General features: G+C 41.0%; 1 protein-coding gene across 2 annotated transcripts in view; it reads left to right on the forward strand.

Moving 5' to 3' along the window:
• LOC139412836 (acyl-CoA oxidase-like) overlaps positions 1-16,418 on the forward strand; it is a 51,426-nt gene extending 35,008 nt beyond the window's left edge. For both annotated transcript variants that reach the window (XM_071159575.1, XM_071159585.1), the window contains exons 18-19: positions 10,684-10,785; positions 14,956-16,418. In XM_071159575.1, the coding sequence (XP_071015676.1) occupies positions 10,684-10,785; positions 14,956-15,123 (270 nt within the window). In that variant the 3' untranslated portion in view covers positions 15,124-16,418. The remainder of the gene's footprint in view (positions 1-10,683; positions 10,786-14,955) is intronic.
• The last annotated feature ends 1,145 nt before the right edge of the window (positions 16,419-17,563 follow it).

Here is a 17,563-nt window from a genome sequence, read left to right on the forward strand (position 1 = left end):
CCCCCACCATCACACCACCTCCTCCATACTTCACAGTGGGAACTACACATGCAGAGATCATCAGTTCACCTACTCTGCGTCTCACAAAGACACGGCAGTTGAAACCAAAAATCTCAAATTTGGACTCATCAGACCAAAAGACAGATTTCCACCAGTCTAATGTCCATTGCTCGTATTTCTTGCCCCAAGCAAGTCTCTTTTTCTAATTGGTGTCCTTTAGTAGTGGTTTCTTTGCAACAATTCAACCATGAAGGCCTGATTCACGCACTCTCCTCTGAACAGTTGATGCTGAGATGTCTGTTACTTGATCTCCGTGAAGCATTTATTTGGGCTGCAATTTCTGGCTGGTAACTCTAATGAACATATATTCTGCAGCAGAGGTACAGTTGAAGTTGGAAGTTTACATACTTAGGTTGGAGTCATTAAAACTCGTTTTTCAACCTCTCCACAAATTTCTTGTTAACAAACTATAGTTTTGGCAAGTCGATTAGGACCTCTACTTTGTGCATGACACAAGTAATTTTTTCAACAATTGTTTACATTTCAATTATATCACAATTCCAGTGGGTTAGAAGTTTACGTACACTAAGTTGACTGTGCCTTTAAACAGTTTGGAAAATTCCATAATCAAATCAAAGTTTATTTGTCACGTGCGCCGAATACAACAGGTGTAGTAGACCTTACAGTGAAATGCTTACTTACAGGCTCTAACCAATAGTGCAAAAAAGGTATTAGGTGAGAAGAAGATGTCATGGCTTTAGAAGCTTCTGATAGGCTAATTGACATAATATGAGTCAATTGGAGGTGTACCTGTGGATGTATTTCAAGTCCTACTTTCAAACGCAGTGCCTCTTTGCTTGACATCATGGGAAAATCCAAATAATCAGCTAAGACCTCAGAAAAAAAATTGTAGACCTCCACAAGTCTGGTTCATCCTTGGGAGCAATTTCCAAATACCTGAAGATACCACGTTCATCTGTACACAAGTATGGGACCATGCAGCTGTCATACTGCTCAGGAAGGAGACGCGTTCTGTCTCCTAGAGATGAACATACTGTGGTGCGAAAAGTGCAGCAAAGGATCTTGTGAAGATGCTGGAGGAAACAGGTACAAATGTATCTATATCCACAGTAAAATGAGTCCTATATCGACATAACCTGAAAGGCCACTCAGCAAGGAAGAAGCCACTGCTCCAAAGCCACCATAAAAAAGCCAGACTACGGTTTGCAAATGCACATGGGGACAAAGATCGTACTTTTTGGAGAAATGTCCTCTGGTCTGATGAAACAAAAATAGAACTGTTTGGTCATAATGACCATTGTTATGTTTGGAGGAAAAAGGGGGAGGGGAGGCTTGCAAGCCGAAGAATACCATCCCAACCGTGAAGCACGGGGGTGGCAGCATCATGTTGTGAGGGTGCTTTGCTGCAGGAAGGACTGGTATACTTCACAAAATAGATGGCATCATGAGGGTGGAAAATTATGTGGATATATTGAAGCAACATCTCAAGACATCAGTGGTTAAAGCTTGGTCGCAAATGTGTCTTCCAAATGGACAATGACCCCAAGCATACTTCCAAAGTTGTGGCAAAATGGCTTAAGGACAACAAAGTCAAGGTATATAGAAAATGTGTGGGCAGAACAGAAAAAGTGTGTGTGAGCAAGGAGGCCTACAAACCTGACTCAGTTACACCAGCTCTGTCAGGAGGAATAGGCCAAAATTCACCCAACTTATTGTCGGAAGCTTGTGGAAGGCTACCCGAAACGTTTGACCCAAGTTAAACAATTTAAAGGCAACGCTACCAAATACAAATTGAGTGTATGTAAACTTCTGACCCACTGGGAATGTGATGAAAGAAATAAAAGCTGAAATAAATCATTCTCTCTACTACTATTCTGACATTTCACATTCTTAAAATAAAGTGGTGATCCTAACTGACTTAAGACAGGGAATTTTTACTCTGATTAAATGTCAGGAATTGTGAAAAACTGAGTTTTTAAATGTATTTGGCTAAGGTGTATGTAAACCTCCCCGACTTCAACTGTAACTCTGGGTCTTACTTTCCTGTGGCGGTCCTCATGAGAGCCAGTTTCATCATAGCAGAGGTGACTCTGGGTCTTCCTTTCCTGTGGCGGTCCTCATGAGAGCCAGTTTCATCATAGCGCTTGATGGTTTTTATGACTACACTTGAAGACACTTTAAAGTTCTTGACATTTTCTGGATTGACTGACCTTCATGTCTTAAAGTAATGATGGACTCTGATTTCTCTTTGCTTATTTGAGCTGTTCGTGCCATTATATGGACTTGGTCTTTTACCAAATAGGGCTGTCTTCTGTATACCACCCATGCCTTGTCACAACACAACTGATTGGCTCAAATGGATTAGGAAGGAAAGAAATTCCACAAATGAACTTAACAAGGCACACCTGTTAATTGAAATGATTTCCAGTTTACTTTCTCATGAAGCTGGTTGAGAGAATGCCAAGAGTGTGTGCAAAGCTGTCATCAGGGCCAAAGGTGGCTACTTTGTAGAATCTCAAATATAAAATAGTTTTAGATTTGTTTAACACATTTTTGATTATGACATGATTCCAAATGTGTTATTTCATAGTTTTGATGTCTTCACTATTATTCTACAATGTAGAAAATAGTAAAAATAAAGAAAAACCCTTATGAATTGGTGGGTCCAAACTTTGGACTGGTACTGTATATAAAAAACATTACCTCATTTTTTTGCAGTGGTGGAAACAATTTAGTGGGCTATCGCTGCTAAATGTAATATAGGGAAGCACTGACCATCATGGAGTGTGAATAAGCTGTCCCTCTGCCACGTGTGTGGGTTCAGTTGCGATTCCCTTTCAGTGCCTTCAGAAATTAATCATACCCCTTGACTTATTCCACATTTTGTTGTGTTACAGCCTGAATTTAAAATAGATTTAATTAAATTTTTTGTCTCACGTTACAGACAATTGTGTAAACATTATTATTGCAGACGGAGTGAGTTCATGCAACTTATTATGTGACTTGTTAGGCACATTTTTACTCCTGAACTTATTTAGGCTTGTCATAACAAAAGGGATTGAATACTTATTGACTCAAGACATTTCAGCTTTGCATTTGTAATTCATTTGTAAATATTTCTAAAAACATAATTCCACTTTAACATTATGGGGTGTGTAGGCTAGTGACACAAAAATGTAAATGTCATCCATTTTACATTCAGGCTGTAACACAACAAAATGTGGAAAAAGTCAAGGGGTGTGAATACTTTTTGAAGGTACTGTATATTTGCTTCAAGCATAGTGTCAGCTGCTCCTAGTATACAACCTACACAGCTATCTACCCATCCTGTATGTGGTTGATTACTTTGCTGCTTTGCCTTAGCCAGGCTGCCTTGAGTCCTGCATAGGCAGATAAGCCCCTTTCTGTGGGTACTATCATGGTCTCTCCTCTGTATCTCTGACTGTATGTTATGGGCTGCATTAAGGTCATACTTCATTTTAGGATGGTAAACACCCTCTACTGCTCTTAAAATATCATACGTTTTCAAGATGGTACGTTTTTGTTTTTGTGTGATGCTTCTGGTTGCATGTGAACTACTCAAATAAACACACGTTTGGTTTCAGTGTTAGAACATTGTGTAGAACTGGCAGACAGTCAGTGTGTGGATGCAAAATAGTAGCCTTATGTAAATGTCACATACTTGGAGTCAGAAGGGAGGCATCCTATGATTTCCTCTCGTTGGACAGACAGGTTGGGCATGGTGGATGACGTCTGTATACTCCTGATGCTCATGGTGCTTTCAAGACAACTTGGAACCTCCGAGTTGAAATATGCAAAGATTTTTTTCTCTCCATATAGCTTCCTATTGGTTGAATCTGATAATTTTGAGGGAAACTCTGAGCTCATCTTTCTACAATGAGTTTCCAAGTCGGACATTTCTGAGTTTCCAAGTTCCGAGTTGTCTTGAACTCTTTAGCTATTGAAGCGGAAGCTGACTGATGTCATACCTGCGGTCTGTTCAATGAGCCTAGCGTTGGAAATGTTCACATTCCAACACTGCTTAAGGGCAATTACATAGACTCAGATTTTTCATTATAAAATCTATACCAAACAAAAACCATTGATTTCAATGTTTAACAAACCATAGAACTCTATGCACAATGACTACTTTTAACAATTTCCACTGAAATCTTTACAAACTTTTCATCTGCACAGTTTTTCCAGTAAATGTTTTCATTTGATTTACTGTGTAAATGATTGACTGTGCAGAGTTTTATGGCTTGTTAAACTGAAGTGAAATTCTGTTACCATGGAATTGCCCTTAAGCATCTCAGTATTGACAACAAGACTACTTGGAAAACACCAGGAATCCAAAAAGCAAAATAGTTTTCTACAGTGATATTCATACACCATGCAGTAAGCAAAAACATTAAAGCACATACAGAAACCAGAGCTGTGGTGATGACTCTGTTAACATAATAGAGATAAAAACCTGAGCAGTGTTCGAACTCTGTGAGTAGACTAAAAAGTGCCTCCATTGACTCATTCCACATTAAGTGGAATTAAATCGTTATGCTTCTAACAGGCCTAACAGTTTACTGCTTTCAAACGCCAACGGTCGCATCTGCTCGACCGATCGTGTGATTACCACAATAACATGGTTTGTGCTGTTCATATCACTCAACCCTTTTATTTTGGGTCAGACAGATATGGCCGTAATGTTGGGATACAATTGGCCTGTCATCAGGGTCCTTTAACACATTAGAGCATGACTGGGACTGAGGCTAATATTGTACACCAATATGATGTAGCAAGGCTGTGTCCAGAAAGCCTGACTATAATCTGACCTCATAGAAACTTGGAAGTCATAATGTAGGTCCCATAGTAAGTACATACCCTATGTTAAACTACATGGTTAGCGCCTTACATAATACATACATTGAGCGCACTGCCATGCAATCTCCATAGACAAACATTGGCAATAGAATGGCCTTACTGAAGAGTTCAGGGTCTTTCAAAGTGACACCGTCATAGGATGCCACTTTTCCAACAAGTACGTTTGTCAAATTTCTGCTAGAGCTGCCCTGGTCAACTGTATGTGCTGTTACTGTGAAGTGGAAACGTCTAGGAGCAACAACGGCTCAGCCGCGAATTGATAGGCCACACAAAACCACATAACTGGACGAGGTCCATACAGAGGTCCATGGATTGTCGAGATCGGTGTGTAAGAACTTCACTGGCCTGCACAGAGCCCTGACTTCAACCCCATCAAACACCTTTGGGATGAATTGGAACGCCATCTGCGAGCCAGGCCTAATTGCCCAACATTAGTGCCCGACCTCACTAATGCTTTTGTGGCTGAATGGAAGCAAGTCCCCGCAGCAATGTTCCAACATCTAGTGGAAAACCTTCCCAGAAGAGTGAAGGCTGTTATAGCAGAAAAGGGGGGGATCAACTCCATATTAATTCCCATGATTTTGAAATGAGATGTTCGACGAGCAGGTCCACGTACTTTTGGTTATGTAGTGTATATTGGCGGTCCTATTTGATTTGAATATGGCTCAAATGCAGTCTTCCTATGCCGTTCTTATAGTCAGTGCTGTGTTGTGGTTTTAGTCAGTTTCAGATTGCTCCAAGCAACGTTGCTTACAAGGTCAGACATCCAATCTGATGTCAAATCATCTCTGATGGCCCCACGATGCTCTAATACTTACCATGTAGACCTGCCTTTAAAGAGCATTTTGGGAGGACTGTTATCGATAAGAAACTTAATGACCTTGTGATAAGTTTCTGTCCAGCCCTTTTTGCCAGGTTACCAGTTTTGCATAATAGGAAGAGAGTGGGAACAGAGAGAGAGGCCTGACGCTTCCGTGTGCTATTCACACAGCAATGTCAACACAATGTCATAATGGGCCAGACCTCATATTTGACGAGAGCTGCCACAAACACCCCTCGTCCTCATTTACCACAATAAATCACACACACACCGGGAAATTAGCATTCAGTTCACTCAAGAAAGAGAAAGTTGCCAATAATTAAACATTACTGGTTACGAACCATATTTTATGGACCGTGTAGTTCCTTGTGGAGTGACGTAACATAAATCGGAGTAGCAACGCAGATTTTTCGTCACTGATCATTTGGACAAATGACGATATCTGTGTTAATGTTAAAGATTTCTGGTTCACAATGTTTTACTGTCACTTTTGTCACATGAGAAAATAAAAAAATGTCAGAGTTATCTATTGGAATCTCGAAATGACTACGCAATTTTTTGGTTGGCCTATTCATTATGGAGATGGTAGGCATCTGTTTTGAAACCATTGCTTCGTGTATTGAATCAAATGGAATCATATGATGTAGCATCATTTGGAATCTGTGTCTGACTTTTTGTTTTTAGAAATAAAAATGTTTTCTCTTAACATTTTAAGTAGAATCATGTAAGTGGCCGTAGGGAGCACCAATGTCTGACCAATTGTCTGACCTAGCGCCTGGAGACAAAAGTCAGACCCAGATTCCAAATGATGCTACATCATATGATTCTATTACTTTGTTCCACACGCATGGTTACAAAATTGTTATGAATTGCAACCACTCTAAACAGATATCATATCAATAGTATTTATTTAATTTGATCGATTGAGTTTGATGTCTACTGATTACCTCATCTTCACCCAGTAATGTTTTATGCCAGCTCTTACACTGGTTAGATTTACGTGTATATGTACTGAACTAACACCGTTTATCTGAGGATGTGCAATGTTACTCACATTTCTTGGTGAAGATTAGACTTCAATAACTCCCATGAATAATCCATTATAAATAGTTATAAATACGTTTCAATGCTTAAAAAAAGTGCTGGAATGCTAATTTAATATGTACTCTACTTACCAATAGTTTATTCATTACATTGTAAAGTGAAGCCAGTGATTTGAACCCAACATCTGAATACAAGGACGTGATATTTAAAAAATCTGAGTTATGTTTAATGTGATGACACAGAGTTGGAAATCCCCTTTTTTGAGGACTCAGTATACGTTACAATGGGAATAAGAAGGGCGTTCAATGGTGATTCTTAATTTAAGTTTTGGTCAACAGAAACTGTGAGTGAACAACACATCAGCTGTTTATCAGAGTATTTATCTTGTGGACACCTTCTTGATGTCTATCCAACGAAGCCTTAGGTGTTTCCACAATGTTGTTGATGCTCCCCTAAAATGTTGTTGCTAGGATGTTTTCCCCCATATTACTTAACTTGTACAATTACACATTGAATCAACTCTCGGCAATATTTATTTTCAAAGGAATTACTCTAGGCTGTAGGGCAGTTCAAACCCTCCCTGATACAGCCTTTGTCTGTTGTATAAGCACAGAGAGCCTCAAGTGTCCCTGAAGCTTCTCTCCATGTGACTCGTTGTGCATCAATGAAACACTACATCTTATGCAACAAACAAATCAATCAATACAGCTTGTTGGACAGTACAGAACCAGCAACAGTGACACAGCTGTTCTCAAACAAAAGAGCTTTTACTAGGGTCCTTGAGTTTCATCCTGCTAAATGGGTATTACTGTTCCCCACCAAAACCATAGAGGAAAAAAAAACATTGCTCATTGCAGATACTGTGACTACTTGTCCATTGTGCAGACCGTTAAACTACAACAATGCACAGTTAGGTTTTCACAATGCACCTGTCACAGTTCACCAGTTACAGGGCCTTCGGTAAGTATTCAGACCCCTTAACCTTTTCCACATTTTGTTACATTACAGCCTTATTCAAAAATTGATTAAATAAAAAGAAATCCTCGACACACAATACCGCATAATGGCAAAGCAAAAGCAGTTTTTTAGACTTTTGCTAATTTAGTCCAAATAAAAAACAGAAATATCTTATTTACATAAGTATTCAGATCCTTGACCTCAGGTGCATCCTCGTCATTGATCATCCTTGTGATGTTTCTTCAACTTGATTGGAGTCCACCTGAGGTAAATTCAATTGGTTGGACATGATTTGTAAAGGCACATACCTGTCTATGTAAGGTCCCACAGCTGACAGTACATGTCAGAGCAAAAACCAAGCCATGAAGTTGAAAGAATTGTCCGTAGAGCTCCGAGACAGGATTGTGTCAAGGCACAGATCTAGGGAAGGGTACCAAAAAACGTCTGCAGCATTGAAGGTCCCCAAGAACACAGTGGCTTCCATCATTCTTAAATGGAAAAAGTTTGGAACCACCAACACTCTATCCTAGAGCTGGCCACCTGGCCAAACTGAGCAATCGGGGAGAAGGGCCTTGATCAGGGAGGTGACCAAGAGCACAATGGTCACTCTGACAGAGCTCCAGGGTTCCTGTGTGGAGATGGGAGAACAATCCAGAAGGACAACCATCTCTGCAGCACTCCACCAAGCAGGTCTTTATGGTAGAGTGGCCAGACAGAAGCCACTCCTCAGTAAAAGGCACATGACAGCCCGCTTGGAGTTTGCCAAAAGGCACCTAAAGTGAGAAATGAGAATGAGAAACAAGATTCTCTGGTCTGATGAAACCAAGACTGAACTCTTTGGCCTAAATGCCAAGCGTCACGTCTGGAGGAAACCTGGCACCATCCCTACAGTGAAGCATGGTGGTGGCAGCATCATGTTGTGTGGATGTTATTCAGAGGCAGGGCCTGGGAGACTAGTCAGGATCGAGGCAAAGATGAACGGAGCAAAGTACAGAGAGATCCTTGATGAAAACCTGCTCTCAGACTAGGGCAAAGGTTCACCTTCCAACAGGACAACGACCCTAAACACAGCCAAGACAACACAGAAGTGGCTTCGGGACAAGTCTCTGAATGTCCTTGAGTGGCCCAGCCAGAGCCCAGACTTGAACCCGATCTAACATCTCTGGAGAGACCTGAAAATATCTGCGCAGCAACGCTCCCCATCCAACCTGGCAGAGCTTGAGAGGATCTGCAGAGAAGAATGGGAGAAACTCCCCAAATACAGGTGTGCCAAGCTTGTAGAGCTATACCCAAGAAGACTCGATACTGTAATTGCTGCTTCAACAAAGTACTGAGTAAAGAGTCTGAATACTATTTCAGTTATGGGGTATTGTGTATAGATTGATGAGGGGAAAAAATATTTAATACATTTTAGAATAAGGCTGTAACAAAATGTGGAAAAAGTCACAGGGTCTGAATACTTTCCGAAGGCACTTGGCATACATCTCACTTAAGTATCGAAAGTGCAGTGTCACACATCTGATGTACGGATGTTGACATTGCTAGTGATATCAAATGCATTGTATTTCTCATACATAGCACATGCTGTGTCTCCTCTGTGTGGAGAGATATGCTTGACTTTTAATGATGGCAGTGGCACTGTGACATGACATTGGAAAAACAGCTGTTCATATCAACCCTTAATGGGAAACTCAATTAGGTTAGGGGGCTATGATTTCTTAATCCAGCCCTGCAGGTGCTCACATCTGTAGCATTTTGGAAGGAGAGGGGACATTTGGGTCATAGCCTTGCCTGAAACTTGCAGAGAGTTTCCGTATAGGGGGGGGGGTGGAGATTTTACAGTTCGAGTTAGTATCTTTCTCTTAACATCTCCCCCAGAACTTAATCGAGCATTGTACGCAATTACGCAAGATTTTAGTTCTGGGTTTCCGAGATGATGGACTGTGTGGTCATGTTCGGTTTTGACTACTCTCACGCAGTGGGCAACCCTTCACTAGCCGAACTGTGTGAACCAAGGAAATGAGCAAAGCTGCCGAAACGTGATAAACCTCCTGAACTGTGTTCTTTATTTAGAGGTCAATTGTCCACCGTGTAGAGTTGAGGGGCTGCTATCTCTCTCTTTCCTTCTCTCTCTCTCTCTCTCTCTCTCTCTCTCTCTCTCTCCTGTCTCTCTCTTTCTCTCGCTCTCTCCTGTCTCTCTCTTTCTCTCGCTCTCTCCTGTCTCTCTCGCTCTCTTTCTCTCTCTCTCTCTCTCTCTCTCTTTCCTTCTCTCTCTCTCTCTCTCTCTCTCTCTCTCTCTCTCCTGTCTCTCTCTCTCCTGTCTCTCTCTTTCTCTCGCTCTCTCCTGTCTCTCTCTCTCTCTCTCTCTCTTTCTCTGTCTATTTTCCACTCCTCTCTTTTGATCTTCTGTGGCGGTTTGCTGTCATCACCATCACCTCTGAAGAGACAAGATATTAGACCACTCGTTTCTGTTTTTCCATTTCCTTCATGGTCCTCAGAATACACAGTACCAGCTCTGACCAGACAGGAACAAACATGTTATTCTAACACAATAACCGGATGCGTGTGTGTGTGTGTGTGTGTGTGTGTGTGTGTGTGTGTGTGTGTGTGTGTGTGTGTGTGTGTGTGTGTGTGTGTGTGTGTGTGTGTGTGTGTGTGTGTGTGTGTGTGTGTGTGTGTGTGTGTGTGTGTGTGTTGCATTAAGTTGGGGGCCTCTGTGTTTAACTGATATAATGCAATAGTTGTATTACCTAGTTGCATTTCGCAATTGAAACATCAACTCTATTGTTAAATCAAATATCCCTTTTGTCTTCATTTGAACAACTGATAAGCACAACTTGTGTGTTACTATAGAGGATGTTCTCATCCACAGCCTTTTCGTTAAGGTAGCAGGTAGAACGTGACACATTTCACTATGACATATTTTTACCATTGCTTGATTGTCTGTCTTTGCTTCTCCTTAGTTCTGCCTCCTCCATGGCACCAGTCTGGTGTACCAGGAGAGAGCCTGGTATCTAGAGCATCACTACCTGACCCCCGCTACCAGCCGACAGATACGCACCCAGGTAAGATATCTGCCCTATAGAATAGACTGCATGCATATGTTCTTGTATGTCTTCCTTCTATGTGTGTGTACCCACGTGGAGGGATAAACAGTGATTAGTCAGTTTCCCTGAAGTCTTGTTGTTTTACCGTCAGAGAACAACTGTGAAAAATGCTAACTTCAGATAGATAATTAGCATTGGTCAAAAACAAGAACCCCACTTCCATAGCCCCTTGTATTCCCACTGTTATTCCAGTTGTTCACAGCTAGCTGTGATCAAACAGCAGTGTTTATGACGAGCGCTATCCCACCCTGCAGAGCACGTCGGAGCCGATAAGTAGGGGGAGTCGACACCACTGTGCTAGCATCTAACCAGCAGGTGCTCAGGCTATGTGTTTACACTGCCTCCAGAGGAACAAAATGGCTGCTGCTTGCTGTGTCAATACCCCTCATTACTGCCAGAGCGGCCACTGGGAACAGTCATATCTGAGGAGACAGTTATTTAACATGGTCCTGGACTAGATCATTGGAACAGATGAAAATATCACTGTAGACCCTGAACAAAGTTAGTAGGAAAAGTGTACAGATGTAGGAAATTAATAGTTTGCTACATCAGGAAAATAATCCTGCCTCAACAGAAAATGTGAATTATTATGTGGATTAAAATGAATGGACCTTTTTGTAGAGGTTGATTTTCACAAGGGAAAATCAAGTTGATTTAACACATTTTAGAAGCCTTTTTAAACCTCAATACACTACAAGGAAGGTTCTCCTGCAATAGGGTCATCAAATGAAGATGCTACATCTGTTAGTAGAGAGAATGATATATATTTCAGAATAGAAGTGGTAGGCTGTGTTCAGACATTTACACAGGCTTGGTTCCCACACTCCTTATGTCAGGTATTTATCTATATTTAACTTGTGTTGTTATGTAACGGGCCAATCTGCTGTAACTTCCATTTCCTGCATATCTAAGCCTCATATCCTCATCCCTCATAGGTGAGTTCCTCTGAAGGTGGAGTGAGAGTCACTGAAAAACAGAACAGATAAGAGTGACTGTCTTTGCTTATCACCACACAGGCAGCAGTATTAAACAGGCTATGCAAATGCCCTTGCCCACCGGTCCTGGCTAGAAGGGATACAGCTTTTGATGTCAAAAGTATAATTGTTTTGCATTTTACCTAACTGAAACCCTTTTCCTAACCTTAACCTTATTCTCCTAACCTGCTACTGTAATTCTCCTAACCTGCTGCGTAAGTTCTCCTAACCTTCGACAAAAAGTCAAATCTGACAAAGCTGTATCCCATCTAGTCAAAACCCTGCCTACCTCACTGTACTGTGTGAGCCTGGACAGAAACCGGCTCCTCCTGTACACTAGGCGAGGTGGGTGATGATCATCAGATTGATCTCTATGCACGCACCTACAGTTTATGTGTGCCAACACACCCACACACTGCTGCTTGCTGTTGCTGTTCTTGTCAGCTCAATATTGGAACTGTTCCTGACGGTCCCTGTATTTTGTTTTTGATACTGTGTAGTAACAGTCTGCTTGAGTCAGAGAGACTTTATGAGGGAGTTGTAAAAGCCTGGTGTTCTCTAATGTAGCCCTCTATTCCTCTACTTCATAACAAGGATGTCTGTTGTTGTGAAACAATTGACTTTGAGATAGATAGTTTATTAGCATGGTGGCTCCACGTGGTCTTTCTTAAGGCTTACTAAAGAGAACAGTTGTAACATATAGATGTGGTTTTCTCAGCATGTGTCCAGCCCTTCCAGCCACGTGGGGGTAATGGGGTTCACTGCATGGGAACCTGGGCTCTGCCAGGGGTGGACTGCTGTAGCTGTAAATAACTAGTCGTCAATAACCCCAAACACACGCACGCACGCTCACACACACACACACACACACTCTTAACCTTATAGCCACTGCTCACTAGCTGACACAGACTATTAATGCTGACTCTCCCTCGGTCCCCCCATCAATGTGGAGATGGTGACCTTTCCTCTGGCTCCTCTTTCTCTCCCTGTTTGTTTAAACCTGCCGCTCCTCTTGCTTTCTCTAGTCTGGGTGCTGCGCTCCTTTCATCTTTGACAAGTAGGGTGAGAAGGGGGTAATGAGACTTCAGAGAGAGCGAGAGAGAGAGTGAGTGAGGAAGGATATATGATCAACAGAGAGACAGGTTGACACCCTTCAGTACCTTTTATAGGGGGGGGGGGCTCTTTAGAAAGGTGCAAAGTGCAATTACACGTCAAACATGCCCAAGCATCATTTAGTGCCTAATAGACCACAGATAAGATGGGGTTATGCAAATAAAAGACTGAAAAGTTGGTTAAATTGAACACTTTATCACAGGCCTGGTCTCTGTTTTTTCATCAGTAGGTTACTTTTTTAGGACTAAATGATATCCAAGTTGTATTGCAGTATTTCACAATCTATAAACTTCCCTGTGTCCTGGAGGGGAAGAAAATAGCACAAATGTATGGTAACAAATACCAGATGGACAGGTACATACTTTGTTTTTTGAATGCACAGTAGATTGTCTCGTAGTCGACATAATGGAGTCAAATGTGCTAGTGCTTTTCTGCTTAAGAGCCACTAGGTGGCAGGCATTACAATGGGTCTTGAACAAGCTGTGAATCTGAGGGAGCAATCACTGTTCATGAAATGAAGATTCTCCACACAACTAGAGACCTCTATGAACAGTGACATGATACTAGATTAACTACGTGAAAGCAGAATTGAGGATCTACATTTAGTCAGGCCTATGATTGGCTAATATTTTGGATTTTTTTAAACAATTATGCTTGCTGTTGCCTCACTTCACAAACTGAATTGCTTACTAAGTGTTGAGCTGAAAAATGTTCAATAAATTAATTACAGCATATAAGGGGAAAAAATAAGATGTTTCTAGTCTTAAGAAATATACCCATCATTGTGTTCTATTTGTTCACACTGTCTCAGTGATTTGTGGGGTTGGCGTGCATTACTCACCCTTTCCACCACATTGGTTTTAATGGGTTTCTGAATTATCCACAGGCAACTCTTCTCCCACACCCCTGTCCCATAAGGCTGTCAATGACATCATAGGCCCTCCTGAGATTATGATTAGTATGACTGTCCGCATAACAGCAATGGAAAACTGGTCGGCCAATGAGGGAGGCTGCCTGCACCTGTGACATTAGTCAATTGCTAATCTCAATGTTTATTGCTATAATTAGGTTTGCCTATTGCTGTGTAGTTACCTTCCTGTTTAGATGCACAGTGAACACAGATAGCTCAGATTGGGTGTTGGTTCCAGCATTTTCTTAGAACAAGAGACTTTGAATATCAAAGCAAGAAAGTCTGTCGTCACTAGTTACCACAGTCACAAAGCCTGCCTCTTTCTACAATGTATCTTCTTAAAAGGAGATGTTCTACCTAACCATAGCCATAAACCTAACCTTAACCACACTGCTAACCTTATGCCTAACCTTAACCTTAAATTAAGGCCATTTACCCCCCTCTCATACATTTTTATGATATAGCCAAAATGACTTTGTGGCTGTGGTAACTAGTGGAAACCAAGAAAGTCTGACACATTGTTTTAGCAGTTACAGTTAGGAAGACTAAGTCATTCTGCACTATGATGTCCCATTGTTATCTTTTACAAACTCTCATAACGCCCCCAATCATGCAAGTACACTTTGTTGATAGGCAGTTGAATCTGTTGAAAGTCTGAACTCTAAAGACAATGGGCTCTGCTATTTAGCTCCTTGAGTCAGTCTGGCATCCACTGTATGCTACTGGAACACTTAGATCCTCAGTGCAATACAACACCTGCCAACTGTCTGCCCAGAGTTGACCATTGTCTGTGTCTGTACCGCCAATACCGTGATGGCCAATGCTTCTTACTCAAGATGCTGAATCATTCCCCCTTCTGGGGACTGTTGTGAAAAGTAGAAGATTGTACTGAACTTTGACTTGAAGTTCATCTCAAATCAAATCAGATTCATTTGCAATAGTTGTCTATACCTTGCCCTAAATTGTCTAGAATTCCAATAGATAACCATTATAAAAACCACCAATTCAACCTTTGACACAAGCTACTTACAAGGAAATTCATATCAGCTTTATCCATGGCTAACCATTTTCTCACATTGATTGCATTGATTTATGTAAATGTAATTGACTCCTATTGTGTTTGCCCTCCAGCTGTTGGAGCTGTGTAGATTGGTGAAGGATGAGGCCCTGAAGGTGGTGTCTGACTTCAACGTTCCCTCCTGCTGCATCCAGGCGCCAATTGCTGGGGTGGCCAACCCCCGGGCTGAGTGGGCCTTCTACTCTGCACCGGAGCACCCCATCAGAGCCTCCAAGTTATGAGCCCCACTGTGCTGATCTAGGATTTGTCCATATAATATTGTTCATCATGATCTAAAGGGCTAAACTGATCCTAGATCAGCACTCCTACTCTGAGACACTTTGTGGATACGGGCCTTGCTCACTGCTTGACTCATCCTGGTCTCAGTGAAGAGCCATGGGCTATGTTACAATGTCCATATTAGCATACCACTTAGAATAAAGCAACTTATTTGGCATGCATGCATTCTAAGTGACTTAGTGTGGATATTAGAACAGAGCCCATGATATTTTGCCTAATCTGGACAAGGTCTGAAGACTACAGACCCAGTTGTTGTCTAGACTAGTGCCATTAGCCGCAGGCATAATACACGGGACAGTCTCATTTTGATTAATTTCTATTTAAATCTCTTATCAGTTCTCAAAGAAATGTTGAAATGCTTCATGTTTGTTATACTGTCAAATCATTGGGTTTTATTTGATATGTGTGCATTTGGGAGCTTTTGTAGTTTGCTTGGTCCAATCCATTACATACAGTGGATGCCTTTGTGGCTCAGAATAGCTTGACACAATCAGTGTTGCTTATTGAAAATGTGCTAATTTTGTTTGTACAAAAAAAAGCTTTGAAATTAAATGTATTCATGACACTAGTGAGACACAACTACATTTTAACAACTCTATTTGCCTTAATATTAAGGCAGACTAATGTAATGTACCATTTGATACTTGTTTCCCTTACTTGCTGAGACCTAGCCTGAGACCAGACCGTAGGTGTATGGGAGCAGACTGACTCAATAGACAGGTAGGCTGCAATGCTATAAGCATGTGGTAACTTCACAAAGTGGACCAGTGAGCTATGTGTAATCACCCACCCAACCAATAAAATCCACAGCGTATATAGAGACACACTTTGACTGTGAATCTCTCTGCCAGACACTTTCCCTCACCAACACCGGCTAGACCGTGATGGCCAGCTGTTTGATTCAACAACATACAAAAATGGAAATGACACAAGATATGTTTATAATATATTTTATTAATATGAGCACAGTGAGCAAATGGTTTGTGACACAATACATGTGGGAAGTGTAGGCTACTTTATATCCTTCAATTTTCTGATCAGTTGTCTGTATAACATGTAGGCCTGTAATGTTGATCGACTCTTGATGAACCAACATTGTTTGCTCTGTAGGTTACTTGTGCTTGCATATACATTTAAACTGTTCCATGACAAAGTGTCATCAGTTTTCTACTGTATCTTTGTCATATCTGAAAATCAATTGTCACTGCTCTTAATAAATGTACTTAATAGGAATAAATGTGCTTTATAGTGTATCTTGTTTCGCTCATGTTTTCTCTTTTTCATTTTTTATCTTTGTTGAAGACTTGCAGTCAACAGTTAAAACAAGAAGTTAAAGTAGTCTGCTCAATATTCATAAAATTACATACAATGCTGTGTTTTAATTTGTTGTGAACCAGTTATATAATTAGTGTTTCATTGTGCAAATGATCAACACATGCATGATTGTGAGAAGGAGTAGCTGGCTTTTTAACACTGTCTTGTGAAATAGCTGTTCTTCTAACTGAGAATGTGTGGGCGAAAGTGTGAAGAACCGATCCAACAACTATCTCATGGGCTCAATGATGTGTACTAAATGATTCTAGAAAGTTACAATTCTTCTCAATGTTGATTATCTGTAAAACTATTTGGCTGAAATGTATTATCATCTAATGGAGTTTATTTTAATAGAAAGAGACCCTCAGAATTTCTCTGACAACTGAAATGTTCGTAGGTACAGTATAGGATCTTGACATGTGAAGTTGCCCCTCTTTGAATTCAGTAGGCTAATGTACTACTACAATATTGTAAACTGTTCACCTACAGAGAGAGAGGGAGAGTTTCAAGTTTTATCAAGGCTTATTTGTGACATGCACAAGTACAGTGAAATGCTTAACTTGTGAGCCCTTTCCCAATGATACAGTATTCAATATCAAAACAGTAGAACTAGAAAAAACACTAAAACAGTATATACAGGGTCAGTGTCTGTACCAAATGTACAGTGTGCAGGGATACTGGAGTAGTTGAGGTTGATATGTACATGTAGGCGGGGATTGGGAGAAAGTGACTGATTGCAGGATACATAATAATAGTAAATAATAGCAAATAGTAGCAGTGTAAACAAGGCTGAAAGGTGACTGATAGCAGAAATGTATTCATACTATGGTAATATACTCATGGTAATATCAACATGGCAACAAGAGTAGGTTAACAGTTACCAGGAGCAGGATCAATAGATAGGCTAAATAGAGGGAGAGAAGGTTTTTCTGGACACTTGAAAGGATGCTTTGAAAGGAGGCTGAGATCCCACCCATTGAAAGAGTAGGCGGGTCAAGAGGCGGAGGATGGCACACAGGCGTCACCCCACTCTTGACACCGACCAGACGTTAAAACTTTTTATATCAG

The sequence above is a fragment of the Oncorhynchus clarkii genome, chromosome 1 (assembly GCF_045791955.1).
Source record: "Oncorhynchus clarkii lewisi isolate Uvic-CL-2024 chromosome 1, UVic_Ocla_1.0, whole genome shotgun sequence".
NCBI lineage: Eukaryota > Metazoa > Chordata > Actinopteri > Salmoniformes > Salmonidae > Oncorhynchus > Oncorhynchus clarkii.